Here is a 24,879-nt window from a genome sequence, read left to right on the forward strand (position 1 = left end):
ATGTACAGATCCCAGATAACTTAATCTCATCTGATCTCATCTCACCACCTTTTCTCAACCTCCTACAGCTCTCTGCCCCCGGGGCAATCTGAACACCACTAGCATATAACACCAGAAATACAACATGAAACCCATCCTCGCCATCCCAGCCATCTCCCTCCTCGTCCACCGCGCCTGGTCCCGCAAGTCTCTCACACCCTTGGGCCTTATCACCGCCGCGCTGACAGCTGTCGCCCACGCCGTCCATCCCTGGTCTGCGCCGTTTTTCCTGCTCGTGGTGTTTTATATAGGAGGGACTAAGGCTACAAAGGTACAGATACTCGTTTCTACTACGTTATCTGAAAAGAAGAGTTAATGGGAGTAGGTGAAGCATGACATCAAAGCCAGCAAAACACTCTCCGCGACCGGGAGCGGGGGCGGCGATGGTCAACGGAATCACATACAGGTCCTGGCGAACTCGATTGTCGCGACGGTTTTGATTTTGTGGCATACTTGGATGCTTAAGAGTTCTGGGGAGGGGTTTGATGGGTTTAGTTTTGGACGGGTGACGCCTTTGGCGGATGTGGTGGTTGTTGGGATTGTCGCGTGCGTTCTCTCCCTCGTCCGCATATCAATGATGTGAAAACTAACGACTATGATGATACGATAGCAACTACGCCGCCGTCGCAGCAGACACCTACTCCTCCGAACTAGGAATTCTCTCCAAATCTCCCCCGCGCCTGATTACCTCCCTTTCCCTCCGCGTCGTACCACCGGGGACAAACGGCGGCGTAACAGCGAAGGGGCTGCAGGCTGGTGTTTTAGGGGCATTTACGGTGGCTGTTACTTCTGCGGTGTTATTGCCGTTTCGTTTGCCCGGCAGTGATGATGGACTTTATCTGAAGGAGCGGCTGGTGTGGGTTCTGGCTGTGACCGGCTGGGGCGGGCTGGGGAGTGTTCTTGATAGTGTTTTGGGAGGATTATTGCAGGCTAGTGTTGTTGATAAGAGGACGGGCAAGGTTGTTGAGGGGACTGGTGGGAAGAAGGTACCCTTTCCTATTCCCCATTTATCTCCCTTGAGCAAAGTTAATGAGAACGTATAGGTTCTCGTCCATCCCTCCTCATCCCTACCAGGCGGCACCAGCGAAGCGTCCTCCGGTCTACAGGGTTCATCCGAGGACCTACGTCTGCGCCAGACAGAAACCGTTATCAACACCGCAGCACTGAGGGGCAGCCGGGCTACGCAGTCATCGGTTGGAGTATCGCCGGGTCGGGAGCACGATAAGGAGCATGAGAGTCGTCGCGTGGAGAACGGAAGGGATTGGTTGGATAACAATGGGGTCAACGTGTTGATGGCTGGGTTGATGAGTTTGGGAGGGATGGGGGTTGCTAGGTTGGTGTGGATGTAGGCCAGTAACAAGAAACCGGAGTATAAAACGAGGAGGGGGACAAAAAAAAAAAAAAAAAATAAAATAATGATACAAACAAAAAAGCAAAAAGAAATGACCAGACTGGGGCTCGATCCCAGGACCTTATCGGAATCAGCTGTAGAACTGTTAACGATACGTGATAACCAACTACACCATCCGGCCAATTGGTGAGAACCCGGTACTTTTAGTGTTTTCCAACCGAGATACAGACTTGACCTAAATTAAACCACCCATGGATCGCAAACAGAACAAACTAACAAACAAGACAAACGCGGCAATATGGGAAGCAAAGCTGTCAAACCAGACAAATGCCCCATAGCCAAACAGTGCAAACACAACGCAACCAACGCAACCCCAACGTCATTGGCTTCTGCTAGTCTGCACATTCAGCTCACCATCAACGCCATCCCGCGGAGCACTGCAAAGTCTATTGAGGGCTGCAAACAATGGCAAGTCGTGTTCCACCGGCTCTTACTGGTCTAAATGCCTGTATCGGTTGGGGATGGACGCTTCACCGGCCGCTGTGCATCGGCAACTACCAATCTGATATCAGACAGGGTAGCATTCTTTTATGTCGCAGCTGAAAAATTTATGGAGCAATTGTATTGACGCAGCTGACGGTTCAGATTTCAGGAACGGACCGGATGTTTGTAGAACAAGTTCTCGTTGCAACCCAAGGTCCAAATTTGTCATGATGTTTGCATTCGGAATTGGCTGGCTATGTCCGGAACTGGTTCCTTCCCTGTACGGAATTCTTTTCCTCTACTTTTCTTTCCCCCTCTTCAATATCTAACTCTCTTCTTTCTGGCTCCTTCTTTACTCCGTGTGGATCTATTCCTGCTGTTGATTGGAGCTGCCTGTGTATCGGCTGCATGATTTTCTGTACCCCCGCTTGTTTTAATGAAAGGGTTGAACTCGAGTTTTTCGATTGACCACCTGTCCTGTATCCTGTGTGTTGTATAAAGAGTGGCATATCCTCCAATTGCATATATAATTCTGTTGTGAAGTCTAATTCCTCTGTTTTCTTTTCATTGCTAGTTGACACACGCACTGGAAAATGTCACCGTCACTGCGCTTAACAACGGATGTCCCTATTGTCGATATCCGCCAGAGCAACGTCAGCTTTTCTCTGGCAAATGATATTCACAAGAGCATCGACCCTCCCGAGGGTACACCTCGGTCAATGCCCACCATGCTGCTTTACGACGCCGAAGGGCTCAAGTTGTTTGAGCGCATTACCTACTTGGACGAGTACTACTTGACCAATGCGGAGATTGAGGTCTTGACCAACAATGCTCGAAGGCTCGTTGAGAGGATTCCGAATGATGCGCAATTGCTGGAGTTGGGCAGTGGGTAAGTTATCTTCTACCAATGGCTCGGGAGAGACCAGGCGGAATAACAGTTATAGGAATCTCCGGAAGATTGAGATCCTGCTCAAAGAGTTTGAGCGCGCGGGCAAGCATGTTGACTACTTCGCGCTTGATCTGTCCTTGTCCGAACTCCAACGTACCTTTGCCGAAGTGTCGACCGAAGAATACGAACATGTGGGATTACACGGTCTGCATGGCACCTACGACGATGCTGTTACTTGGCTAAGCGCCCCCGAGAATCGAAAGCGGCCAACAGCGGTTATGTCAATGGGTTCGTCCATTGGGAACTTCAGTCGTATAGAAGCGGCCGAATTTCTAGGACATTTCGCTAAGCTCATGACGCCATCTGACGTGATGATTATCGGCCTGGATGGCTGCAAGGACCCGAACAAAGTGTACAAAGCTTATAATGACTCGGAGGGTGTCACTCGTCGATTCTATGAAAACGGTCTGGCACATGCGAACGAAGTGCTGGGATATGAAGCGTTCAAGCCGTCTGAGTGGGAGATCGTGACCCATTTTGATGCTGTCACAGGACAACACCAGGCTTTCTACTCCCCTACCCAGGATGTCACCATCAATGGAGTTACGCTGCTCAAAGGCGAAAAACTTGTCTTTGAAGAAGCGACCAAATATGGCCCTGAGGAGCGAGATCAATTATGGAGAGCTGCTGGTCTGATCCAAGATTCAGAACTGACGAATAAATCAGATGACTACCGTAAGTTCATCAGCCGTCAGAACCCCGCAGCGGGGTGCGCGTGGCCCTGCAGGTTATCTGCAAGAATGTCTGGCATAAATTATCTCTTATGCATTGCCCAATGAGATTCATGCATGGTTATGCTGACTCTTATGATTCGTTGACAGATATTCACGTACTTTCGTCCGCGGCGCTTGACTTGCCAACACGGTCTTCTGAGTATGCTGCACACGCAATTCCGAGTTTAAGCGACTACCAATCATTATGGACTGCGTGGGATACTGCAACAAAGTCCATGATCCCTCGCGAGGACCTCTTATCCAAGCCTATTAAGCTGCGGAATGCGTTAATCTTCTATCTGGGACACATTCCCACCTTTTCGGGTAAGTGGCTTCTGTATGCAGAAAAACTGGGGAGGGTAATAATTAACTCACGTAGATATCCATTTGACTCGAGCGCTGCGAAGCAAACCTACCGAACCGAAGAACTATCAGTTGGTCTTTGAGCGCGGCATCGACCCCGATGTGGAAGACCCTGAGCAATGCCATTCTCACAGCGAAATCCCAGACGAATGGCCCCCTCTGGGCGAAATTCTGGATTACCAAGAGAGGGTCAGGAGTCGCGTGAAATCGGTTTTGGGGCAGGAGGATCTGGCCTACAACAGATGCCTTGCTGAGGCTCTCTGGATTGGCTTTGAGCATGAGATCATGCACCTTGAAACCTTCCTTTATATGCTTCTTCAGAGCGAAAGAACGCTCCCCCCTCCCGCTGCCGGCCAGCCGGACTTTGAGAAGATGTTCCGCGATGCCAGAAACGAAGCAAAGCCGAACAAATGGTTCACTGTCCCGGAACAGACTTTGACCATTGGCCTGGACGACTCTGATGAGAGCGCAGTACCCCGGACCTCTTTCGGATGGGACAATGAGAAGCCCTCCCGGATTGTAACAGTACATACATTCGAAGCACAGGCCCGCCCTGTGACAAATGGCGAATATGCCAAATACCTGCAAGCCAACAGACTCCGTGAGGTGCCAGCATCTTGGCTCCTGACGCATGGAAATGGGGATTACCCCATACCTGAAGCAGTCGACGGACATAGCGTCGCTGCCACGAAGGATTTCATGTCCAACTTTGCCGTGCGCACTGTCTATGGCTCTGTGCCTCTGGAGCTTGCTCAGGACTGGCCGGTGATCGCTTCATACTGTGAGCTTTCTAAGTATGCTGAGTGGACGGGTTGCAGGATCCCGACTTTCGAGGAGGCTAGGAGTATCTACAGCTACGCGGCTCAGTTAAAGAAAGAAAGGCAACACAATGTGACAAATGAACACAATGTGACAAATGGCCACAGCAACGGAGCGAATGGCGTCGCAAATGGAAACGGCTATAGCAAGAGCTCTCAGTCAGTCTATGTTGATCTCGACGGTTGCAACGTTGGGTTCAAGCACTGGCATCCGACGCCCGTCGTTCAGAACGGTAACAAGCTTGCCGGCCAGTCTGAAATGGGAGGTGTCTGGGAGTGGACCAGCACACCGCTTGCCCCGCATGACGGGTTCAAGTCGATGGACATCTACCCGGGATATACTTGTAAGTGCTTGATCTCGTGGATATAGGTTCGAGTGAGCTAACTTGAGCAGCGGATTTCTTCGACGGAAAGCACAATGTCATCCAGGGTGGCTCTTGGGCTACTCACCCCCGAGTTGCAGGAAGGACAACTTTGTAAGTCACCTGGTGTTTGAAGGTCTGGCAGGTCACTAACTGGCTGCAGTGTGAATTGGTACCAGCATAACTACCCCTATGCCTGGGTAGGGGCACGTTTGGTGCGCGATATCTAAGAATCCTGTATTGTATTGAAGCTTTGTTTTACTAGACTATCGTTCCGTATCATGAATTCCGAACCGGAATTGTATCTTTTAGCATTGTACCTTATCTAGCAGATCCTTATCAAGCCTTTTCAATCGGCCACCGCCACTACCTCGCCACAGCGGGGAAGCTCCGCGGGAGGGCTATCTAGTTATCTTCCGCCCCCTCCTCTCACACCTGGACATATCTCTCAGAATTGGATCACCAGAATAGCCACAATGTCTACAGTTACGACCATCTCTCCCTCTACGAACCAGCCGGTCGTCACTCGCGCCGGCGTCACGGCCGATGACCTGAAGCGAGTGGCCGACAACGCCCAGGAGGCCTTCTGGACATTCTCGCAGTCGACCACCCTCGCCCAGCGCCAGGAACTTGTGACCCGCGCCATGGACATCCTCGAAAAGAGGAAAGACGTTCTCGCCCACGAACTAACCGAACAAATGGGCCGCCCAATTGGCTTCTCCCCGGTCGAAATCGCAACAGCCATCAAGCGCAGCCACTTCCTCAACCGCGTCAGCAACACCGTCCTAAACGAAGTCGTCCCCGGCGAAGAAGAGACAGGCTTCAGACGCTTCATCAAGCGCCAACCTGTCGGGGTTGCGTTTATCATCTTCGCCTGGAACTACCCCTGGTTGATCCTAGTTAACAGTCTGATCCCTGCGATTCTGGCTGGAAATGCCGTGATTCTTAAGCCGTCGCCGCAGACACCGACCATCGTGGAGCAGATTGCGTCTGCGTTCGAGGAGGCTGGTCTTCCGAAGAATGTGATTCAGTTTGTGCACTGCGGCGAGCCTTCGTTGTTGGAGGGGTTGATTCAGTCACCAAAGGTGGATCATATTTGCTTTACTGGTTCCGTGACTGGTGGTCTTGCTGTGCAGAAGGCTGCTGTTGATCGGATTGTTAATGTTGGGCTGGAGCTTGGTGGGAAGGATCCTGCTTATGTGCGTAATGATGTGGATATCCCGTGGGCGGCGGAGCAGATTGTCGACGGGGCTGTTTTTAACAGTGGGCAGAGCTGCTGTGCTATCGAGCGGGTGTATGTGCATAAGAATATCTATGAGCCGTTTGTGGGGGAGGTTAAGAAGGTTCTGGGCAATTATGTTGTCGGAGACCCGTTCGATACCAAGACACATGTTGGTCCTGTTATCTCCAAGCGCGCGAAGGAGACTATTCTCGCGCATATCGTGGATGCAGTTTCCAAGGGTGCTAAGGACGAGACACCTGCTAATGCGACTTTCGAGAATACACCCGCGGAGGGTAACTATGTCAAGCCTACGCTGTTGACTGGCGTCAACCATGGCATGGATGTTATGACGCAGGAGACCTTTGGTCCTGTTATCCCTATTATGAAAGTTGAGGATGATGACGAGGCCATCCGGTATATGAATGATAGCGAGTTCGGTCTTACGGCTAGTATCTGGAGTAGGGATATTGAGGGCGCTGAGAAGTTGGTTGATCGGGTTGAAGCCGGGACGGTTTATATTAATCGGTCGGATTATCCTAGTCCGGTAAGCATTTCCTCACAGTTCTCTCTGACCGAGTAAATTGAAGTAAAAGCTAACATGGCATGTATAGGATCTCGCTTGGACGGGCTGGAAGAACTCCGGACGGGGCGTTACGTTGAGTCGCTTCGGATTCGAGCAGTTTGTCAAGTTGAAGAGTCACCATATCAAGGCTCATCCTTGAATAAGTCAATTGATTAGAGAGGGAGGGGATTAGCGCGGAGTCCTGTACAATCCCGTTTACTTTTCGGCGAAGCTACTACACGATTCCTTAAAAATGATACCTCATTGAGTCGGACCGTTGATTGCCATGGAGCTTCAAAGGAGCATAGACACCATGAAAACAAGACCAGAAAACAGCAATGGACAAAGCAATGGAAACAACGATGAAAACTAAACTATCAAGCTTGACAGCACTATATTAGGGGAGGGGGGGGGGGTCTGACCTATCATCGAGGAGGCGCACTAGGAAGCATCCTCTGTTTTTCCCGCCTCCCTCTTCCCAACTACACAAATACGCCTTGCCATAAAAAGCAACTTAGGCGTTCCTCTATCCCACTGTAATCTTTTGCACATTATTCATCCGGATTGCAACGCAAACATGCACCTACAAATGCACCCCGACGATATATCCTGGGAACAAGCCGAAGAAACACCCGACAACTGGCTCCTTCAATTCCTCGACCTCGACATCCTAAGACCGGTCGCAGACTTCATCCTCAAACACAACAGAGACAATACCACCGAATTCGTCATACTCAAAAAAAAAAAAAAAAAAAAAAAAAAAAAAGGTCTCTTACAACATCTCTCTACGGATGAAGTACCGAAACGGTGCTACTGTTGTACGCTTCTCGCAACCCGGTGCTGTTTTTTGCCCCGAGGAGAAAGTCGTGAATGAAGTTGCCGTGATGCGGTTTCTCATGGATCAGACGTCCATTCCTGTTCCATTTATCCTCCATTCTGGTACGAAGAAGGGGAGTCCCCTTGAACTGAGCCCATTCATTATGGTGGATTATATCGAGCACGAGACGAAAATGTACGATGCTCTCAACATATCGGGGTGTCTGAAAGAGGAACGCGGAATCTTGGACCCGAATATCGACCAGGACAGGCTTGGGATACTGTATGGGCAGATGGCGGGTATTCTGCTTTAGCTTTCCATTCCCTCGTTGCCCCGGATAGGATCGCTTAGCCAGATCGATGATTTTACCCGGGACGTGATACGCCGGCCTTTGTCGATGAATATGAATGATCTTATGCGACGAGGGTGTTTGCCGCGATCAAAACTTTCTGATGCAAACGCTACATTTAACACAAATTTTTCATATCTCGAAGCCCTAGCATCTGATACACCAAATAATGTCCTTCTCAACGAGAGTATGCAGGAGAGCTGGGAGAGTGGAGATTTCTGGATCGTGTATTCTGTGCTGCATAGTTTTGCTTTTGATGCTATTTACTGGTTGAAGATTGACCCGCGGTTCTTTGGGGATGCTGAGAGTCCCGAGGAGGCATGGGATCCAGATGAGTATACTGCGGCTTTTCATGGGCAATTGAAGAGTGAGAAAGCGGATGGAGCACGCGAGATTGAGAACGAAGTGAAGGAGGATAAGAGAAACTATATCGAAGCTGACGTTGGTGGGGCCGAACCCTTGGGGATCTCAGGGACAGATACCATAAGCACTAACTTGTCTCGCTAGTTGCGATCGCAGGTATAATTTAGTACTAGTGGGAACAGAATCTCTCCCAATGGTTCAATCGTGGAAGTTTGTGCAAAGCAATGCATTTCTTATCTTCAATCCCCGGGCTTATAATAAGCTCAGTGCATGCAGAGACTTGCTTGATTAAATTAAATCAGCTGATCATCAACTGATTATCAGAAGTCACCAGAGACAGAAATACATCAACATTCTCCACGACCACTATCCTCGCGAACAAGACGCGAGCTTCAATACAGTACTAAGAATGCTCAGATACATATCTGACGCATACCGATCATTACTTACCTCTTACCTCCCTTGTCCAGTATGGTATCGATAGCAATTCCTCTTTCTTAAAATTAAACTATTAACCTCGGAATGCGGACCTCTCGCATCCCGGACCATACTTTGCACTGACAGTTAATTTGAGGTTAAGTGTGATCGACCATTCCATGCCAGCCCTCTAGACAGTTGAGTCCGGGGTATCCGAGAGATCTCTTCAAATCCCTAAAGCTGTGACAGAGATCCCTGCAGCATTAAGGGGGACGGGATTAAACGGATGCGCAGTGTTGTACAAAGAAAGTTACACAACAGTTTAAATGTACTCTGTAGAGATAGAGCTCCGTACAGAGTACGGAGTACGCCGTAAAACTCGGACTTAACATAATGACACCGTTTACCCTTTTCGTAGTGCCTAGGAGATTATTTCTCTTCAGGTAGGCTGTGGAATGCGTCTTTGTTGCACTGTCTGAGGTGACATAATTGTGCTGCAAGGAGTGATAGGGGACTTGTGCAGAGGTGAGTAATGGAGACAGATCATCGAATTCCATTGCAAGACATTTTTTAATACGGAAGTGTTCTGGATACTTTTTCAACTCCGTATAGGGGGATATTGTCTTGGTAGATGACTGTATATGCTGCACTCCTATGCAAGTCGCCCCGAGACGAGGCGCTATTGTCACTATTCCAAGAAAAGCGACCTATTCCATAAAAAGAAAATATTAATTAATGATGCACCTCCGTTTGTTGTTCAACCGCTACTGCAGAAAAAGAAACGGTTTCATTCTCCGAATTAGTATAGAGTAGCGCGTATTCTGTACCCACAGGAGTCCGTCGACGCAATATACATAGTATCCCTGTACTGTACTGCCGTACTCCGTGCCACCAGTGCAGGTATGGAGTACGGAGGGTAGTCTGGATTCTTTGAAAGGTATGCGCGGCTGCATGTGCAGGAGAGGCTGCCAATATCAAGCCCGCGACAACCTTTCGACACCGACACCCCCTGTGGAGAACTGGCGCGAGAGAACAAAGAAAAGGACGCGATAAAAAAAAAAACCAAAAAAAAAAAAAAAAAAAAAAAAGAAAAAGACAAAGAAAAAAGAGACCCTGAATTCTTTTTTTAAGGGATCTGCTTCTTTCATTTGCCTAGTGGCCGTGCTGCCGCCAGGGGAAGGTGTCAAGGGCTAGAAGGAATGTGTTACCGACGCGCCAGCAAATACAGTACGTGCGTTCCGACACGAAGATCAAGCGGGTTGACAGGACAAGACAGGCGATACGAGGCTGGTGACGGATTGTCAGGGGCCTGTAATTGATCAGTGCTGGGTTAGCCTGGCCGGCGAATGTTCTGTATCTGTATATGGTACGCGCGCGCGTGCATAGATCGTCATTTGCCCATCGTGGATGGCGGCGGCTGGCTGGCTGACTGGTAGTATATAGGTACCTATTGCCAGGCCTCAGGTCGGTCTGTGTTTGTGTATTTCTCCTGACTGAGTTATAGAACATTCGATATTCTTTCTTTTTGCTGCGTTCCTTTTTTAGAGGTGTTTGAGCCTATTGTCCTTCGTTTGGTATATCCGTCGTTTCAGAGCTATCATACCCATAAAGACGTTCTCTTCAGCTGTGCTTTGATCTGATTTCGCCTGGTTGTTTTGATAAATACCGGCTTGCACGACTCATTATTATCTACGATCTTTAACACCGCCGATTTCACGACATCCATAACATGGAGTGTTTCCGACAAATCGGCCGTTGCCTCAAGTCCCCATTCCAGCGCAAGCAAGCACCGAAAGGATTGGAAATTGTACGTCGCTCACCTCGAGTCAACTCAAAGACCGTAGCTAATGAATCGCAGGGACACCCAACAAACTTTCGCAAAGAGAAGACGCCGGTCTTCTTCTCGGATGATGAGTAAGTTCTCAACAATAGTTTTATAGGAATCATGGATCTGACATTGTCGCAGCACGCTGACATCGCACAGTCTTGGCTCGGACAATGACAGTGCGATGAAGACTATCGACCTTCCATCCGCACGAGAGAAGTTCAGGCACCACGTTCGGCGGATGAGCGGCCGGCTCTCTCGATCGAATGACGACCTCTAATCGATGTCCCACGCGGTCGACGAATTACAGTAAACATGAGCAGAAGGTCTGCGACCTTCGCTCCGCAGCAGCTCATAGCACGAACATTGGCACTTCATTCAGCCGCGACTTTTTCTTGCTCTCCTCACGTCCACTTGCACTCTTTTCTATCGACGACGACGATTTTCTTTTCTGTTCTTGCATGGAAATATTGGATGCGGGCTCTGGAAGCTCGTCGAAATCATCAAAAAGCATTCTTCTCCTTGGTTTGGGCTTAAACGGTGATGGTGACGGTTTTGTTTTGTTTCCAGCGGTGTTGATAGACGGTGTCGGTGTTGGTATTGGTTTCATTTCTGGCTTTGGCTTCTTGATGGTATTATTCGGTGCATGTGATATAGAACGTGCTGGTGTTGGTGTAATGGATTCCTCTGATTTCCCGGTCTTTGGTGTTCTGATATCCTCGATTCTTCGCTTGAATGCCGTAGTCGGTTGTACTTCCAGATCGTCATCTTCAGACGCCGTTTCTTGAATAGAACCCCGAAGCTCCTGTTCCGTGCGACCCAGCGGCGACGATGACAGGCCAGGAACAGCTATCCCGCCAGCACTCGAGTTCTGCGACGACTGCACAAACCCAGCAGCCGCCCTCGTAGACGACTTAATCCTCTGCGCGCCCACCAAAGTCCGTGACCTCCTCGGACTCATCATAAGATCATACAACGAAGTCCCCGCCCAAGAACCATCCTGAAACACATCATCGTCATCCTCCTCTTTACCCTCCCGCGACCTCTCATTATTCTCCAACATCCCCAGACCCTTCTTCTGTCTCTCAGCTAGGCTTTCTGCCCCTTTCTTCTTCTTTGTTTCTTCGCTCATCGGGGTGACTCCGTCCGTGGGGCGCGCGAGGTCCTGGATTCTAGATGCGTTCTGCGATTTGGCTTCTTTGGCTTGTCGGACGTATTCTGCGAAGTGGAGGTGTTTGGTGAAGGATTGCGCGACGGCGTAGAATTCGTCTTCGACCATCATGTAGAGGTCGTCGTTGTCGAAGCCTTCGATTAGGTATCTGTTGTCACTATTAGAAAGGATCGTCGTAAACGGGTTCTGGTCATTGCTGCTCACTCTTCGGATGGACATTGTCGGATGGGCTGTGCGGGAGGACTAGCTGAGGAAGCGCGTCAGTAAACAGGTTATCGCATATCCAGAAGGGAGTGACCGGTACTCACAAGACCGAAAGATATCCTTCTTAGCAGCCCTTTTAGTGGCTTTTGGCGTGCGATCCAAGTCGGAGTCGGAATCTGGTTGCAGCTTTATCGCTCGTTTGGCGTCTCTCGTTCCTCCATTTCCACTGTCGCTAGTTATCCACGGCAAAGTCCGTGGCATCGTGACTTCTACAGCAGTACTCTGCAGTGTTGAATGTCACGTCGCGGCGGTTGAAGATCAAATCGGACCGCGGATGACGTTCCGCTCCGCATGACTCAATCAGGAAGTGTTATGAGAATGTTCTACAGAGTAGTTATAGAGTCGCTATAAATCATCTTTATTGCAGTCTGCTTCAGATAATATCTGGGTATCTGGTTTTTCCCAAAGACTAGAAATACAATAAAACAAAGCAAAACAACGCTATATCAAAACGCCAACGAAATCCTTATGCTAATCAATCTGTCCCAAGCGACCCATAGCCTCAAAGACAATAACAAATAATAAGAAAAGCCCGAAAAACGCCACGGTATCAGTCTGCTTCCGACGCAGTTTAAACCTCTCCAGGCCTCTTGCTATTGCAGCTGACGATCTTCACCTTATCCGCAAAGACAGTGCTCTGGTTGTCCAGTTTGAAGTTGACGTCCTTGATAAGGAATGTCCAGACTTCGTCGCAGAATCGGTAGGTATCCAGGTGTCCCTATTGCCGTCAAACATGTCAGCCTTTGTTCCTACCCTGATCATTCCTGCAGACCACCCCCCCCCCCCCCCCCTTTGAGCTAAGCGCACCTTGAAAGACAGTTTAACCTGAACCTTATCCGCCAGCACCTCGGTGATAACACGATCGAACGTCGACAAAATCTTCATCGCAAGCTGGGGTTCGATCCGGCCTTCGTTGATCAGGTCGTCGAGCGTATCGGTGAGAGACAAACCAATGCTAACGGGGGATCTGAGTCAGCCTTGCGCATCCAAACATAGGGGTAGTTATCGCTTTCGCATCGGATGTGCGACATACCTGCTCCCACGGTAGAGCTCATAGTACGCCGGCGCGCTCATGGTGACGGTGCTGATGGACAAGACCGCGATGGTGGGGAGGTGTTAGGATGATGGAGCACTTGCCTTTGGAGAAATGGACCCCGGCGGTGATCACACGTGACCCTGCTTCACGTGATCTTGTTCCTGAGGCAGGAAGTGACATCAGTTAATTCACGCCACGGCGATTCTGGATTTGATCGAACAACACTCGAGATATGTTGGTCAATATGAGATTGAATACGCAATTATTGTCCTTGGTGCGAGGCGCATCAAAATGTGTACCGAAGAACACTGCCCGGCCATTTTCATCGACAACGCAAACATTATCAGACAGCATTAAGAAAGGTATGCTCAGTTATTGACATAGTACAGTGAGCAATGCTAACTAGGAACAGAAGATCAAAATGAACTGTTAAACAAGCACATGTCCGAGAGTTCAACGTCTGACTCGGCCGATGCACAACGGTCCCAGCAACAGCAGCAAACAAAAGCCAAGTCCGTCGGTCAATCCGATGAGGAACTTCGCGAGAAACTCGAGCGAATGTCCGGTGAAGGTGGAGCATCTGGAATTGAGTACGAGGATGGGCAGCCAAATACCATGAAACGGAGTGTTAGGAACAACATGTTCCGGTATATCTGATCGTCTGGTAATTTGTATGTATTTTATCAGGTTTCTGATGACTTAGTGGCAGCTACCTAGAAAAGTTATATACTGAAATTACTAGAGAAGCTGTAATCTTAACCCCAGTAATATAACATACCTATGCCATTCTTCAAGTCATTTTGGCCCAATGCTGTAGTGCATAACCCTAATAACTCAAGGTAAGGTACGGAGCAATGATGAAGTCACTCACTAACCTTAGCATTGTGCATCAGACACTGAAATTCACCTCGAACAATTCATCCCACACGATTACAGTGAAAGCAGCTAGACAGAGTGGCCTATTCTGCGTTAGTCCCACCACCAGTGAATATCAGTATCCCGGCCAAAAGGGCTTCTGCGAGGTCCTTAACAGTGAATACCATGCGCTCGAAAGAGATAAAACTGGCAATATAAGCCAGTACATTATATTTTTTGACACCAACGAGCAAATCTTTCTGAAGGACTTTACATATTCGTCAAACAAGCGGTTCTACAATTCATATACTGATTATATCCCAGCGCTCAGTTTACTCCTCATCAGGATGACGACCGAAGCGCATGAAAAAGTGCACGAGGCATTACATGATATGTTTGTGCGCAAATTCGTCCTCATGAATGGCCTTGACCTCCAACTCCACATGACTGGGCAGGCTGAGAAAGAGTCCAATGGCCGCAGGAAGAAGGCCGACCAGTCGTACCGCCCCAAGCCTTTGCCAGCCAACCGCTCGATGGTGGAAGATATATATAAACCATCAAAACGATTGCCGTCCGTCAAACTAGGAGGCATATCAGGTCGAGAAGTGAGACTTGCCTGACAAGACAAAACGCGCGTTTGCCAGATGGTGGCGTGGAGCCACATATTACCGATGGCTATGTGGCCAGCATTCCCCCGGACGAAGTAAGAAACAGTGGCTGAAGCCATTCAGCGAGTTTTCATCTCACAGGAACCAGCTGGTCAACCGGTTTTTGTGACTGGAAATGATCTCTCTCATCGGCCTGCCGGTTCAAGTGAAGAGGATTTTGCAGTCGATATGTTGGTTTTATAGGGCATAATACGACCATGTTGTGGGAAATGCATCTCATTGCTGAGAGGGTTCTGATCAATAAAGTAGTTATATACTAGCAAATAAATATAATATCGATGCATTAAATCTATATCATCCCAGATATAGTTGAGATATATCACAACGGGGGCACGAACATCAGATAACCGTTTAATATACATATGTCAATCACGAAAATCCACGGAGATATTTGCACAGATGAGGGGCACTTAGGAACGAACATAAAAAGCCAGAACGCCTTGCCAAACCCAAAACCCCAATTCAACCTGTCCATACAACCAACATCTACATCCACCAAAATGGCTTCCCCAAACACTTCTACAATAAATATCCCCCCCTCCCCCACCAAAGTCCAAGTCTCCATAATCGACACAACCCTCGACGCCCAATTCCCAACAGCCCCCTTAATGGGCCCTCCCATCGCGGGCTTCGAAACCTTCCAACTAATAGGCTATGCATTCCTGGTCACGCACAAAGACCCCGCCACGGGCAAAGAGCGCAGAATCGTGTTTGACCTCGGTAGTCCCAAAGATCCGGAGAGGGATTTTCCTCCAAGTACAAACAGGATTATTAAGAATTTTGGGGGATATGTGAATATTGAGAAGAATGTTTCGGAGATTTTGGTTGAGGGGGGTGTGGAGTTGGGGAGTGTGGAGGCTGTTGTTTGGAGGTATGTTGTCTTTCGGGGGTGTGCTGGGGAGGTATTGCTAACGGGGCTTGGAAAGTCATGCGCATTTCGACCATGTTGGTCGTCCTTCTCTGTTCCCAGCATCGACATCCCTCCTTGTCGGGCCGGGGGTCAAAACGTCTTACTTTCCCGGTTACCCAGTAAACCAGGCCTCTCCGGTTCTGTCTCGTGAGTTCGAAGGCCGCGAAGTGCAGGAACTAGACTTCAGCACTCGAGGCCTTGAAATCGGCACACTCAAAGCCATAGATTACTTCGGAGATGGGAGCTTCTATCTCCTCTCCGCACCAGGACATGCAATAGGCCATGTGAATGCCCTAGCGCGCACAACCGAAGACAGCTTCATCTATTTCGCGGGCGATTCATTCCACCACGTATCTGAGTTACGGCCTCACGATGGCAATAGTGCTTCTCTCCCATCCTCCCTGAAATTACCAGGATTCAGCTGTCCCTGCTCAACATTCCACACAGTCCACCCTCTCAACGACCGCTCCAAAATCCCCGATCACTACCATAAACACTATGACCAAGTCCCCAACGATCCCAACAAAGTCCCCTTCCACACCATATCCGAGACTAAATCTGGAGAAACTATGGCCGTGGATCTTAACGCGGCGCGGGCAACAGTTGAAGCTGTGCAGAAGTTCGATTCCGATCCGAGGGTTTTTGTGATTGCGGCGCATGATACGACTTTGTATGATATTCTTGAGTATTTTCCGAAATCTGCTAATGATTGGAGGGAGAGGGGGTGGAAGGGGAAGGGGTACTGGTTGTTTTTGAGGGATTTAGGGAGGGCTGTTGAGGTTGCTGGGGGCTGATGTGACTAGTGGACAAGATTAGGGTGTGGAGTATTGCCCTAAGTCAGAGATGGATTGTAAGAACATACTCCTGTAACTATCTATTTTTGTTTATTATAAAGTAATCTATGTATCACAGCCAGGTTTCACATATAAATAAGAGAGAACTACCCAGCAGCATACGGACTCATCATCCTCAACTTCTCCCCATAAAACCACAAAAATACCGGCGCCGGCACCCCCAACCCAATCGCCACAAACGCCAATAAACTATTCCCCCACCCATACTCCAACGCCTGATACATATACGGTGCAAACAACGGAAACACAAACCCACAGATCGACCTCAAAAATGACGCCGCCCCCAACGCACTCGCCGCATACCGCGTATACGAATCGACCATGAACGTCTGCATGCATTGGAAGGAAATGATGTTTCCTATAGAAAACAGGCATGCGCCAATATTTGGCGCGATCCAGTGTGTGTGGTTCTGCGCTGTCCAGCCGTAGATGAACAGGCCGGTTGGGATTAGGAAGGAGCTGATGTAGAGGAGGGGGACGCGGAATTCGGGCTTGCCGGTGTTGTTGTTGTGGGTTTTGAGGCGGCGGTAGATGCGGTCGTTTGCGCGCGCGCAGGATTGGGAGCCGATTACGAAGCCTAGGCCTAGGGAGATGTAGTTTAGACCGCCGATTCCTATGGACTCGTTGTAGTAGTCCGGGCTTGTCCAGAGGGATGGAAACGTTGATAGCACCAGGTACATGAGGCCGTAAACGTAGGCCATATAGACAGCGATGACCTGAACTATAGGCTGGGTGAGGAGCATACGGAATGGACGGACGAGGGAGACGCGCAGGAGTTGGGGGAGGCTTTTGTTCTGGCGCTCGGATTCGGTCTGGTAGGCGTTGTCGCCTGTTTCTTTGCGGAGGCGCTTTGCGCGTTGGTGCAGAATTTTGGGACCGTAGGATTCGCGCAGGAAGTAGAGGCCTGCGACTTGGATGACGCCGTCGGCGATAGAGGTTGCGTAGAAGACCCAGCGCCAGGTTGTGTTTTCGGTGATGAAGCCGCCGATGATTGGGCCTACGGCTGGGCCTAGGAGGGGGGCGAGGCTGTATATTGCAATACCTTTGCCGCGTTCTTCGGCTCTGAAGCAATCAGATAGAAGGCCTGCGCCGACCTAGACGTCATTAGTTCTGATGGATAGCATGGATGCAGATAACTTACAGCAAGCGGCGCACTTCCTCCCAAACCTGAAAAGAACCGACACACAATCATCTGCACCTTGGTTTGCGAAACCCCACAAGCAATGTTGAACACCAAATAGAACAGATTCGCCAACTGCAGCACAATGACCCGTCCATAGATCTCCGACAGCGGGCCCATAATCAACGGCCCGATAGCATACGCCAGGATGAAAATGGACAGCATCAATTGCGAGACAACCTCATCATCTACATTGAACTCTGCCGCAATAGTCGACAGTGCCGGCGCTACCATAGACGAGCTCACAGGCGAGATAAACGTGAAACAAGAGACGGTGATTATGGCGGCCCATTTCTTCCTATAAGACCAGTTCTTGGGGTCTTCGGGGTCGTTGGGACCGCTCCATGTTACCTGCTCTATTGTTACTGATAGGATCCATAAAGTCAGGATAAAGAGACGTACCAAATATGGATCATTATCTGGTCGGTCATTTTTCACCTCCGGATGCTCTCCCTGTTCCAGATCTACCCCAGTGGGTTTTCCATCGCTGGGCAACGACGACGGAGTATCCGACCCTGACGCATGGTTGGAATTTTCCTCTTTCATTCTGGATAATTTGGTTCAGAGTTTGACCGGGACTGTCACATATATAAAAAATGCAATCGGAATTAGTGTAACACTAACTCCGGTGCCGTATTCCGGCCAGAGACCGAGACCGACGCCGACGCCGAGAATGTACACTAGTTATGTTGGAAGCTGTGAAAAAAGGAAATCTACATTGAAGCAGGTAAGAATGGAATCCCTACAGGGAACGTTGGGCTATCAGTCTTGGCGTTTTGTATCAGCGTGAGCAAGACAGAAGTCTTTAGGTCATGGAGGAAGTCTGGTATACTAAAAACTAGGGACCGAGGATCCGGAGAAGCCAAGAAAGCTTAGACACACTTAAATCGTGAAGTTTCATAAAATTATGCCAGAACATAAACAAACATTAACAGAGAAACCACCGCTGTCAGTATCCGAAGACATACATCATTGAAAGTCATTACGTCGTCAAAAATAAGCAAGAAAAAAGAAAGCATTAACTGTCGACCACCATCCCGGCCAACACCCCAGCACCGATTATTCCACCATCCGATGCCTCTCGCAGAAACACCGATTTCCCGCTTTTCTGCGGGCCGGTCCTCATTATCAGCCGGTCGATATATTGCTGACATGATTCTTTGAAGTTGGGATAGTTCTGGATGATACCACCCGTGTAAGCAACAACTAACTCCTCTGGGCCAGATTGCCAATCTGCCGGGGTTGGTGTGAGAACAGGGACGATTGGGCCCTGGAATTTGGAACCTTCTTCCAGTTCGGACGGCATATGTCCATTGCCGTTATACTCGGGCGTAGCGGCTTGAGAATTCTGCGGTGAGTTCTCCTTGCTATCCACCTTTAGCTCGATCTCCCGCGCGTATGCTAGCAAACCAACAACGGCGGCGGCGATCAGACCGGCAGATCGTCGTTGCACTGTTCTGGCGATCTTGCGGAAGACCCCGGCAGTGGTTGCGTCCCAACTCCATTGACTGTTTTCGCGCGGGGGCATGGAGTGATTCAGTTCATTGGCGAGGTCCGGGTCAGACCGTGAGCGAGCCACATTATTGGATATGTAGGTGGTGGTGAGAGCGTAAGCCTGAAGTAGAGTAACGGGGAGATCGCCTTCTGAAATCCCTGCAAGGTTCGTGATGTAGTCGTAAAGAATAAGCCGGATAAGTTCGCCGATATACCGACCTCCAGTCATGTACTCGAATGGCTGGAAGCCTGGACGCGCGCATTCCCGATCCAGATCAGTATCCCATTTGGTGATGATATCAAGCTCTTTCAATGGCGATGCTGCTCCCGAAATGGTCCATTCTGTGTTTACAATTGTTTCCTCCGCCTCGGGACTAGTCGAGCGTACGTGTTTGGCCTTGGATTCGTGCAAAGCACTGAGTTTCATGGGGATTGTTGCATTGCACCCTGTGCCCACAATGATGCCCATAGCAACCCGGCTATTGGGCAGGGATTTCACGGCATAAGCAAGTGACACTAACGTGGCGACTGTGTCGTTTGTGATAGCGGCGATCTTGAGTCTGGGCAAGGAAAACAGCTTCCGACGCTTACTTGAAGGTTCGTCATCTTCGCCTAGGCGTCTCGTATGCTTCTCATACCCGTTCAATAAGATTTTACGAAGGTTGAGGTCAGACGACATGGCGAATCCTTTACCCATTGGCATGAGCGTAGCCTCTGCAAGAGATTCTTGCCTGCTGTCGATTAGTTAACAGGACCGGAGCCTCATCGAGTAACACTCACATGATTGGAAAACTAAAGGTGATGCCCATATCCAATTCCTGAGGAACATTACCTCTCATGGCATCTGAGGATAAACTCTCAGCTACTACTTCTGCAATGCAGTCTCCAATCCAAGAGAATAGATCTTCTGCCTTATCTAACTTCAGATGTTCCTGGATGGGCCATGCTCTTTCTAAAGTGCGTCGTACCCGCTGTCTCTGTGCTTTGCGAATGGTATCGCACGACCTCTCAGAAGCGTCTGTAGAGCGAATATCCGCATCTGCAGCTTCACCAAGCAATTCAATAAAGGCAACCCGCAGATTGCTCCCTCCAACATCAATTGCTAGATAACGACCGGTTTCATTACCACTGGGTAGCCTGGTTACCGGAGTCGGAAGGAACTGCTGTTCTGATTTCGAGGCAAGATGACGGTATACCGTGGAGAATCGCCGTGCAAGTTGATATAGCGCCGCCTCGTCGAGAGAAAGAGGCGACAGGAACTCATCTACCATCCGATGGTGCGCCAGACGGTCTCTTTCAGCTGGATCTATCTCCGAGCCTTCCTCATATTCATCATCCTCGATTGGATCCTCATCATGCAGATGCTCATGCGCTTCGTAATTATCAATGTCTGTGCGGATGGGTGGGATTGATGCCATTATAGAAGTCCCGGAATCAAAGTCGAGAGGATTGCTGGATACCGTGAGAATTATTTAGGAGATTCGTGAAGGCGCAGCGCCGTTATCTAGATAGACAGACCAATTGCCTGTTGCGCAGCGGAATGGTCTTGGCTCAGGGAGTATGCGACGGAACGGATGAGGAGTAACGGAGTCTCGCAAGACGCGATAGAGATTGCCAGCTCAGCTAACTGCGTAAAGGACGTTGTAATGTAAAGGACTCGTGGTAATTATTATACCGTAGCCTGGTCTATACAACACTGATTAGCAACTGTAACCGTAAACGGGGAAACCACATTGTTGTTGATGCAATGACGCGCGTATGCAGCGCAATCGCAATTCCGCCAGGGGGACAAGGAGAAGACTTCTCGCTTTTACTAAGGCTTGAGACAGATTATGCAGCAGAGGGGGATAGGAGGATCGTGGGGAAGGCACAGAGTAGATCTGTCCGATGTGGAGCGCAAATCTCGTATCACGCACCAGGATTATTCGACGAGGGGAACTCGGGAATGAATCTCGTCGCAAGTTACCGATAGACTCGAGCTTTTACGAGTGAAGAAAAGAAGGCAGGAATTAGATGATTAGACGGATATCGCAATGGACAGCGTCGAAGACGTTATTATCGGTTATCGGATCAGGACCAGCCGGAGATCGGGGTTGCGATATCGCTATAGGTAGAAGATGGAGAAGAGAGAGATAGAATTATGATATACTAGATGAATAGAATAGAGACAGAGAAGAGTTAAGAACGAAACGGAGCAAAAGAGGTGAAAGAACAAGTGAGATGTCGGAGAAGACGGAGGACAACAGTTGATGCGACCTTTGATCGGCACGAGACGATGTGACGCTGGACGGGCGAATGCAGAGAAAGACTAGGATGGTAGTTATAGTAGGCATACGGTATGAATATACAGAGTACTCTGTACTTCTGACTCTTTGCTGTCAACCAACGAACTGTCGAGCAGTGAGAGCTGCATTTCCCGATCGGGTAGATCGCAGCCATCGTCTACATAGTTAGTACTCCAGAGAGCTGTATACTTCTACTCCAGCGATGCAACCTGACGATGCAAAGCAACCTCTAGTACGTAGATGACATTGCGATCCAGTCTGCAGCGAAACCTCAGGATTTGAAATCTTAACCAAACTGCCTGCAGGTGGTTGGCGTCAGGTGTTTTCTCCGCAACGTCTTTGATCTCACCACTGCAACTCTCCCTCTTTCAACCACCCGCTGTCCAACAACAGCATACCCACAACAGAAATAAATGACAACCGTCATTATGGAAAAACTTCCATTACACGCTTACGACGTCCCTACGACGGATTCCGCTGTCCCATCCCAACCGCCGCGACGCCACCGGGTTATTGCAGGTCTCGGACGCAGCCTGGCCACGCTCCTCCTCTGCTTCTGCGCCTACGTCTGGATCAACGAGCTACTCCCTGAAACTGGAAGCGAAAATGATTTCTTCCGGTCTGCCTCCACAGGTCCAGAATCACAGCCCAAGCTGTCCGACAATCAAAAGGTTCCTCTGCAAGCTCACGTCATGAGCAAATGCCCGGACGCGCGGGATTGTCTACGGCAGCTGGTTGTGCCGGCGATGGAGCAAGTCAGCGATTTGGTGGATTTTGACCTGGATTTCATCGCCAGGTGAGCAGTCACCTTTCACGGAGTTCCATTTATTAGTCTCTAACTGATTCGGGTCCTAGTGTATCCAACCAATCCTCCGCAATCGAATGCAAACACGGCCCCGAAGAGTGTATCGGCGACATCCTTATCCTCTGCGCTGCAAACCTCCCTTTCCCTCCTGACGCCGGCGAAGTCACCCCCGATACCCCTCGCACACCTACAATTCGATCCCTGGGCTTTGCCACCTGCCTTATCAGCGAATACGCCCGCATCCCCGAGCGGGAGTTTGTCGAACAATGTGCCTTGGAGCACGGCATCGATTTCCATTCCCTGAATGAATGCGCAAGTCAGCAGGAAGATGATCCCGGTGATGGTCAACACCCGCCGCTCAGCGGTATTGCATTGCTCCGGAAGAGTGCTCTTCATAGTGCGGAGCTGGGCGTGACTACCAGCTGCACCGTTCGAGTGGATGATTCGGTCTGGTGCGTCCGGGACGATGGGTCATGGAAGGATTGCGGCAAAGATGAGGAGAACAGCAAAGTATCCTCGCTTGCTGAAGAGGTGAAGAAGCGATACGAGGGGAATAATTGATTTCCCAGGCTGCTTTCGATTAATGATTGATGATGAATTATGGTTAATGGGCACTAAATTGAATTTGTCTTTGCATACGATAACGACTGTGGTTTATGCTTGATTACTCCCAAACATAATCATAATGACAGGGCTAGCTTCTCTGCAAATAGCCACTCCGAGTTATCCTCGATGAACATGTTTAACATTCACTGGAATATCACACTCTTCGCTATGTCTGCCATTCACCCCCTCTGTAGAAAGATAGCCCAAATGCTTCTCCTCCCATCTCAAAAACAACAACCTAACCTCACCATCCTGTCTCCTTCCATCCCATCCCAAACCAACGAAATGCCCGCCTCACCCCCAACCTACCGCAAACCACCCCCCAAACCCAAACCTAATTCCAACCCCCCTCTCCAAGCCCTCGTCGACTCCCTCGTCCACAAATACCAAAAAGCCTCACCAAGCCCCACCCTCCTCGACCTCCTCCACAAACCCGACCAATACGCGCTCCTAGTCAACGCTCTCTACCGCCAGATCTCTCTGATCAAGCGCCGCTCGCAAGCACTCGAAGATGGCCAAATTACTATCTATGACAGGGCTTTGCTGGAGTTGTCTGTGGAGGGGTGCTATCCGATTCAGACGGGGGTTGTGGAGTTGTATTTGACGGAGTTTCTAGGGTTGGATAGGAAGGAGGATGTGGAAGATGCATTGGGGAAGCATGTTGCGCTGCATGATGAGTTTAGTAAGAGAGGTAAACTACTTACCTCCTCTCTTCGCAGGCTTCGTTACTGACACTGCTAGACTCCGAATCCAATCCCTACACGACAACCACCACCCGCTCCCACTACGACTTCAAGGAACCCACCAGCCCCCGCATCAAACACGAAGAAACACCCAAACCCGAACCCAACTCAAGCCCTACCACCCCCGTCACCACCACCAAAACCCCCTCCAACCCCCTCCACGAACGCGTAACCCGCATGCTCGCCGTCTACCACCGCGCCAAAGAAGACTACCACCGCATCAAACGCCGCGACAACGTAGAACCCCTCCACTCCGTGCGCTTCCTCCGCGACACGGCCGAGAACACGATCCTGTATCTGCGTACGAACGGACTATTTGACCACGAACTGATTCCAGAGTTGGAGAAGACGTTTGATTATGCGCGGGATAAGGCGGCGCAGCTTTCGGGGGGAAGGAAGAGGCATTTTGATGATGATAGAGATAGGGAGAGGGATGGGGACAGGAAGAAGAGGGACAGAGAGAGGAGGGGGGAGAGTGGGGAGAAGAGGAGTAGGAGTGGGAGGGTTATTGATTCGTATCGGCCTGGTTCTAAGTAGGCGATGGCTTTTGATAGTGTGGGAGTATGGCGAGAAGATGCAGATTGAAGTTTACGGTACAATGCAATGCAGATAATGAAAGTTTTTCGGATTTATGATCATTTGCAGACATGGCGCGTATTCACATCTATTTGAGTGCTTTGTTTGCAGTCAAGATCTCCCTCCTTTTTTAACAAACTACTTCCCTATATTCCAACAATCTTCCTTCTCTCTTCCTGGACTCCTATACAACACTTTGCCATCACCTATATACTATCCTTCCTGTCTATATATCTACGCCCAATCATCGTTGACCACTCTCAAACTAGCGCTGCCTCCTGTCACTTAGATATATATACCGTTTCCATTTGCAAAGCCAGATACTCTCCGACATCTTGAAACCCCGGCATAATACGATCAATGTTCGAGATACCCCGGGACAGCGCCTCGTTAATGGTGTCCACTCTGGCGGTGACCAGCCAGATCCCTCCACAAGCGTGTGTATATTCGATTTTCGCAACAAGTATCAGTCCAGACTTTGGAGCGAAGATACGTATCTCGCGCTTCTATACATGTGATGGACCTATACGGATATATGTGTTTACGAAGAGCGAACTGCAATCTACCTATTATACGGCCCGGTTACATAGTAAGTGAATACGCTCTACTCCAATGTACAGCGTGTGCTGATTTGAATGGAGATGGGGTTGTCGAGCGTTACCCACTTCTCGCCTTTCCAAAGTCAGCTGGTTCTTTGCCTTGACGAAGCCATTCTGGCGAGCATATTTACACGGTGCAAATATGAATACCTAGAGGAAGATACCAGCAACCAGAAAGCCCCGAATTACCTGATCCCCAA

At 49.5% G+C, this 24,879-nt stretch overlaps 16 protein-coding genes and 1 non-coding gene across 17 annotated transcripts; 12 read left to right on the forward strand and 5 right to left on the reverse strand.

The window, feature by feature from the left end:
• Positions 1–56: 56 nt before the first annotated feature.
• On the forward strand, positions 57–1,389 carry ASPGLDRAFT_163121 (DUF92 domain-containing protein; the record flags this gene model as incomplete). The annotated part of the gene is given in 4 exon segments (XM_022542529.1): positions 57–310; positions 365–585; positions 650–1,064; positions 1,083–1,389. The coding sequence occupies 4 exon segments, from the start codon at positions 125–127 to the stop codon at positions 1,386–1,388; spliced, it is 1,128 nt and encodes a 375-aa protein (XP_022405277.1). The 5' UTR covers positions 57–124.
• Positions 1,390–1,482: 93 nt separating this feature from the next.
• On the reverse strand, positions 1,483–1,571 carry ASPGLDRAFT_t20. The gene has a single exon. It is a non-coding gene; the product is annotated as a tRNA-Val (tRNA).
• Positions 1,572–2,466: 895 nt separating this feature from the next.
• ASPGLDRAFT_31729 (DUF323 domain protein) lies at positions 2,467–5,308 on the forward strand (the record flags this gene model as incomplete). Its single annotated transcript, XM_022544087.1, has 6 exons — positions 2,467–2,762; positions 2,818–3,497; positions 3,644–3,859; positions 3,915–5,060; positions 5,111–5,192; positions 5,242–5,308. 6 exons carry the CDS (start codon positions 2,467–2,469, stop codon positions 5,306–5,308), a joined length of 2,487 nt encoding a protein of 828 aa, XP_022405278.1.
• A 246-nt stretch (positions 5,309–5,554) lies between these two features.
• Positions 5,555–7,022, forward strand: ASPGLDRAFT_31730 (aldehyde dehydrogenase family protein; the record flags this gene model as incomplete). The annotated part of the gene is made up of 2 exons (XM_022544088.1): positions 5,555–6,844; positions 6,912–7,022. The coding sequence occupies 2 exons, from the start codon at positions 5,555–5,557 to the stop codon at positions 7,020–7,022; spliced, it is 1,401 nt and encodes a 466-aa protein (XP_022405279.1).
• A 429-nt stretch (positions 7,023–7,451) lies between these two features.
• Positions 7,452–7,992, forward strand: ASPGLDRAFT_63460 (uncharacterized protein; the record flags this gene model as incomplete). The annotated part of the gene is made up of 2 exons (XM_022548661.1): positions 7,452–7,589; positions 7,630–7,992. The coding sequence occupies 2 exons, from the start codon at positions 7,452–7,454 to the stop codon at positions 7,990–7,992; spliced, it is 501 nt and encodes a 166-aa protein (XP_022405280.1).
• ASPGLDRAFT_42189 (uncharacterized protein) lies at positions 7,599–8,906 on the forward strand. Its single transcript, XM_022545558.1, has one exon. The coding sequence runs from the start codon at positions 8,083–8,085 to the stop codon at positions 8,533–8,535; it is 453 nt and encodes a 150-aa protein (XP_022405281.1). The 5' UTR covers positions 7,599–8,082; the 3' UTR covers positions 8,536–8,906.
• Positions 8,907–10,537: 1,631 nt separating this feature from the next.
• On the forward strand, positions 10,538–10,913 carry ASPGLDRAFT_31733 (uncharacterized protein; the record flags this gene model as incomplete). Its single annotated transcript, XM_022544089.1, has 3 exons — positions 10,538–10,615; positions 10,667–10,722; positions 10,775–10,913. The coding sequence occupies 3 exons, from the start codon at positions 10,538–10,540 to the stop codon at positions 10,911–10,913; spliced, it is 273 nt and encodes a 90-aa protein (XP_022405282.1).
• Positions 10,914–10,985: 72 nt separating this feature from the next.
• Positions 10,986–12,269, reverse strand: ASPGLDRAFT_63461 (uncharacterized protein; the record flags this gene model as incomplete). The annotated part of the gene is made up of 2 exons (XM_022548662.1): positions 10,986–12,034; positions 12,113–12,269. The coding sequence occupies 2 exons, from the start codon at positions 12,267–12,269 to the stop codon at positions 10,986–10,988; spliced, it is 1,206 nt and encodes a 401-aa protein (XP_022405283.1).
• Positions 12,270–12,409: 140 nt separating this feature from the next.
• Positions 12,410–13,176, reverse strand: ASPGLDRAFT_42192 (transcription initiation factor IIA subunit gamma). Its single transcript, XM_022545559.1, has 3 exons — positions 13,102–13,176; positions 12,876–13,023; positions 12,410–12,786 (listed from the first exon to the last, which is right to left on the reverse strand). Exons 1-3 carry the CDS (start codon positions 13,140–13,142, stop codon positions 12,640–12,642), a joined length of 336 nt encoding a protein of 111 aa, XP_022405284.1. The 5' UTR covers positions 13,143–13,176; the 3' UTR covers positions 12,410–12,639.
• A 369-nt stretch (positions 13,177–13,545) lies between these two features.
• ASPGLDRAFT_116935 (uncharacterized protein) lies at positions 13,546–13,761 on the forward strand (the record flags this gene model as incomplete). Its single annotated transcript, XM_022539820.1, has 1 exon — positions 13,546–13,761. The coding sequence occupies one exon, from the start codon at positions 13,546–13,548 to the stop codon at positions 13,759–13,761; it is 216 nt and encodes a 71-aa protein (XP_022405285.1).
• Positions 13,762–14,306: 545 nt separating this feature from the next.
• Positions 14,307–14,736, forward strand: ASPGLDRAFT_31737 (uncharacterized protein; the record flags this gene model as incomplete). Its single annotated transcript, XM_022544090.1, has 3 exons — positions 14,307–14,530; positions 14,584–14,662; positions 14,716–14,736. The coding sequence occupies 3 exons, from the start codon at positions 14,307–14,309 to the stop codon at positions 14,734–14,736; spliced, it is 324 nt and encodes a 107-aa protein (XP_022405286.1).
• A 391-nt stretch (positions 14,737–15,127) lies between these two features.
• On the forward strand, positions 15,128–16,331 carry ASPGLDRAFT_163135 (MBL fold metallo-hydrolase; the record flags this gene model as incomplete). Its single annotated transcript, XM_022542530.1, has 2 exons — positions 15,128–15,498; positions 15,554–16,331. 2 exons carry the CDS (start codon positions 15,128–15,130, stop codon positions 16,329–16,331), a joined length of 1,149 nt encoding a protein of 382 aa, XP_022405287.1.
• A 146-nt stretch (positions 16,332–16,477) lies between these two features.
• ASPGLDRAFT_31739 (MFS transporter) lies at positions 16,478–18,117 on the reverse strand (the record flags this gene model as incomplete). Its single annotated transcript, XM_022544091.1, has 3 exons — positions 16,478–17,485; positions 17,533–17,922; positions 17,974–18,117. 3 exons carry the CDS (start codon positions 18,115–18,117, stop codon positions 16,478–16,480), a joined length of 1,542 nt encoding a protein of 513 aa, XP_022405288.1.
• Positions 18,118–18,589: 472 nt separating this feature from the next.
• Positions 18,590–20,483, reverse strand: ASPGLDRAFT_63465 (hexokinase family protein; the record flags this gene model as incomplete). Its single annotated transcript, XM_022548663.1, has 2 exons — positions 18,590–19,796; positions 19,846–20,483. The coding sequence occupies 2 exons, from the start codon at positions 20,481–20,483 to the stop codon at positions 18,590–18,592; spliced, it is 1,845 nt and encodes a 614-aa protein (XP_022405289.1).
• A 202-nt stretch (positions 20,484–20,685) lies between these two features.
• ASPGLDRAFT_42197 (uncharacterized protein) lies at positions 20,686–21,392 on the forward strand. The gene has a single exon (XM_022545560.1). It carries the CDS (start codon positions 20,813–20,815, stop codon positions 21,035–21,037), a length of 225 nt encoding a protein of 74 aa, XP_022405290.1. The 5' UTR covers positions 20,686–20,812; the 3' UTR covers positions 21,038–21,392.
• A 181-nt stretch (positions 21,393–21,573) lies between these two features.
• On the forward strand, positions 21,574–22,939 carry ASPGLDRAFT_42198 (GILT family protein). Its single transcript, XM_022545561.1, has 2 exons — positions 21,574–22,146; positions 22,206–22,939. The coding sequence occupies exons 1-2, from the start codon at positions 21,764–21,766 to the stop codon at positions 22,714–22,716; spliced, it is 894 nt and encodes a 297-aa protein (XP_022405291.1). The 5' UTR covers positions 21,574–21,763; the 3' UTR covers positions 22,717–22,939.
• Positions 22,940–22,968: 29 nt separating this feature from the next.
• ASPGLDRAFT_31742 (uncharacterized protein) lies at positions 22,969–24,041 on the forward strand (the record flags this gene model as incomplete). Its single annotated transcript, XM_022544092.1, has 2 exons — positions 22,969–23,452; positions 23,503–24,041. The coding sequence occupies 2 exons, from the start codon at positions 22,969–22,971 to the stop codon at positions 24,039–24,041; spliced, it is 1,023 nt and encodes a 340-aa protein (XP_022405292.1).
• Between the last annotated feature and the right edge of the window lie 838 nt (positions 24,042–24,879).

This window comes from Aspergillus glaucus (assembly GCF_001890805.1).
Source record: "Aspergillus glaucus CBS 516.65 unplaced genomic scaffold ASPGLscaffold_2, whole genome shotgun sequence".
In the NCBI taxonomy this organism is placed as follows: Eukaryota; Fungi; Ascomycota; class Eurotiomycetes; order Eurotiales; family Aspergillaceae; genus Aspergillus; species Aspergillus glaucus.

Bases quoted from the DNA above. Each gene is read 5' to 3' on its own strand.
- ASPGLDRAFT_42189 (XM_022545558.1), top strand. From the start codon at position 8,083: ATGAATGATCTTATGCGACGAGGGTGTTTGCCGCGATCAAAACTTTCT.
- ASPGLDRAFT_42192 (XM_022545559.1), bottom strand. From the start codon at position 13,142: ATGAGCGCGCCGGCGTACTATGAGCTCTACCGTGGGAGCAG. The intron at 13,024-13,101 runs GTATGTCGCACA...ATCCCCCGTTAG, and splicing joins GAGCTCTACCGTGGGAGCAG to CATTGGTTTGTCTCTCACCG. The intron at 12,787-12,875 runs GTGCGCTTAGCT...TGACGGCAATAG, and splicing joins AGGTTAAACTGTCTTTCAAG to GGACACCTGGATACCTACCG.
- ASPGLDRAFT_42197 (XM_022545560.1), top strand. From the start codon at position 20,813: ATGACGCGCGTATGCAGCGCAATCGCAATTCCGCCAGGGGGACAAGGA.
- ASPGLDRAFT_42198 (XM_022545561.1), top strand. From the start codon at position 21,764: ATGACAACCGTCATTATGGAAAAACTTCCATTACACGCTTACGACGTC. The intron at 22,147-22,205 runs GTGAGCAGTCAC...TTCGGGTCCTAG, and splicing joins GACCTGGATTTCATCGCCAG to TGTATCCAACCAATCCTCCG.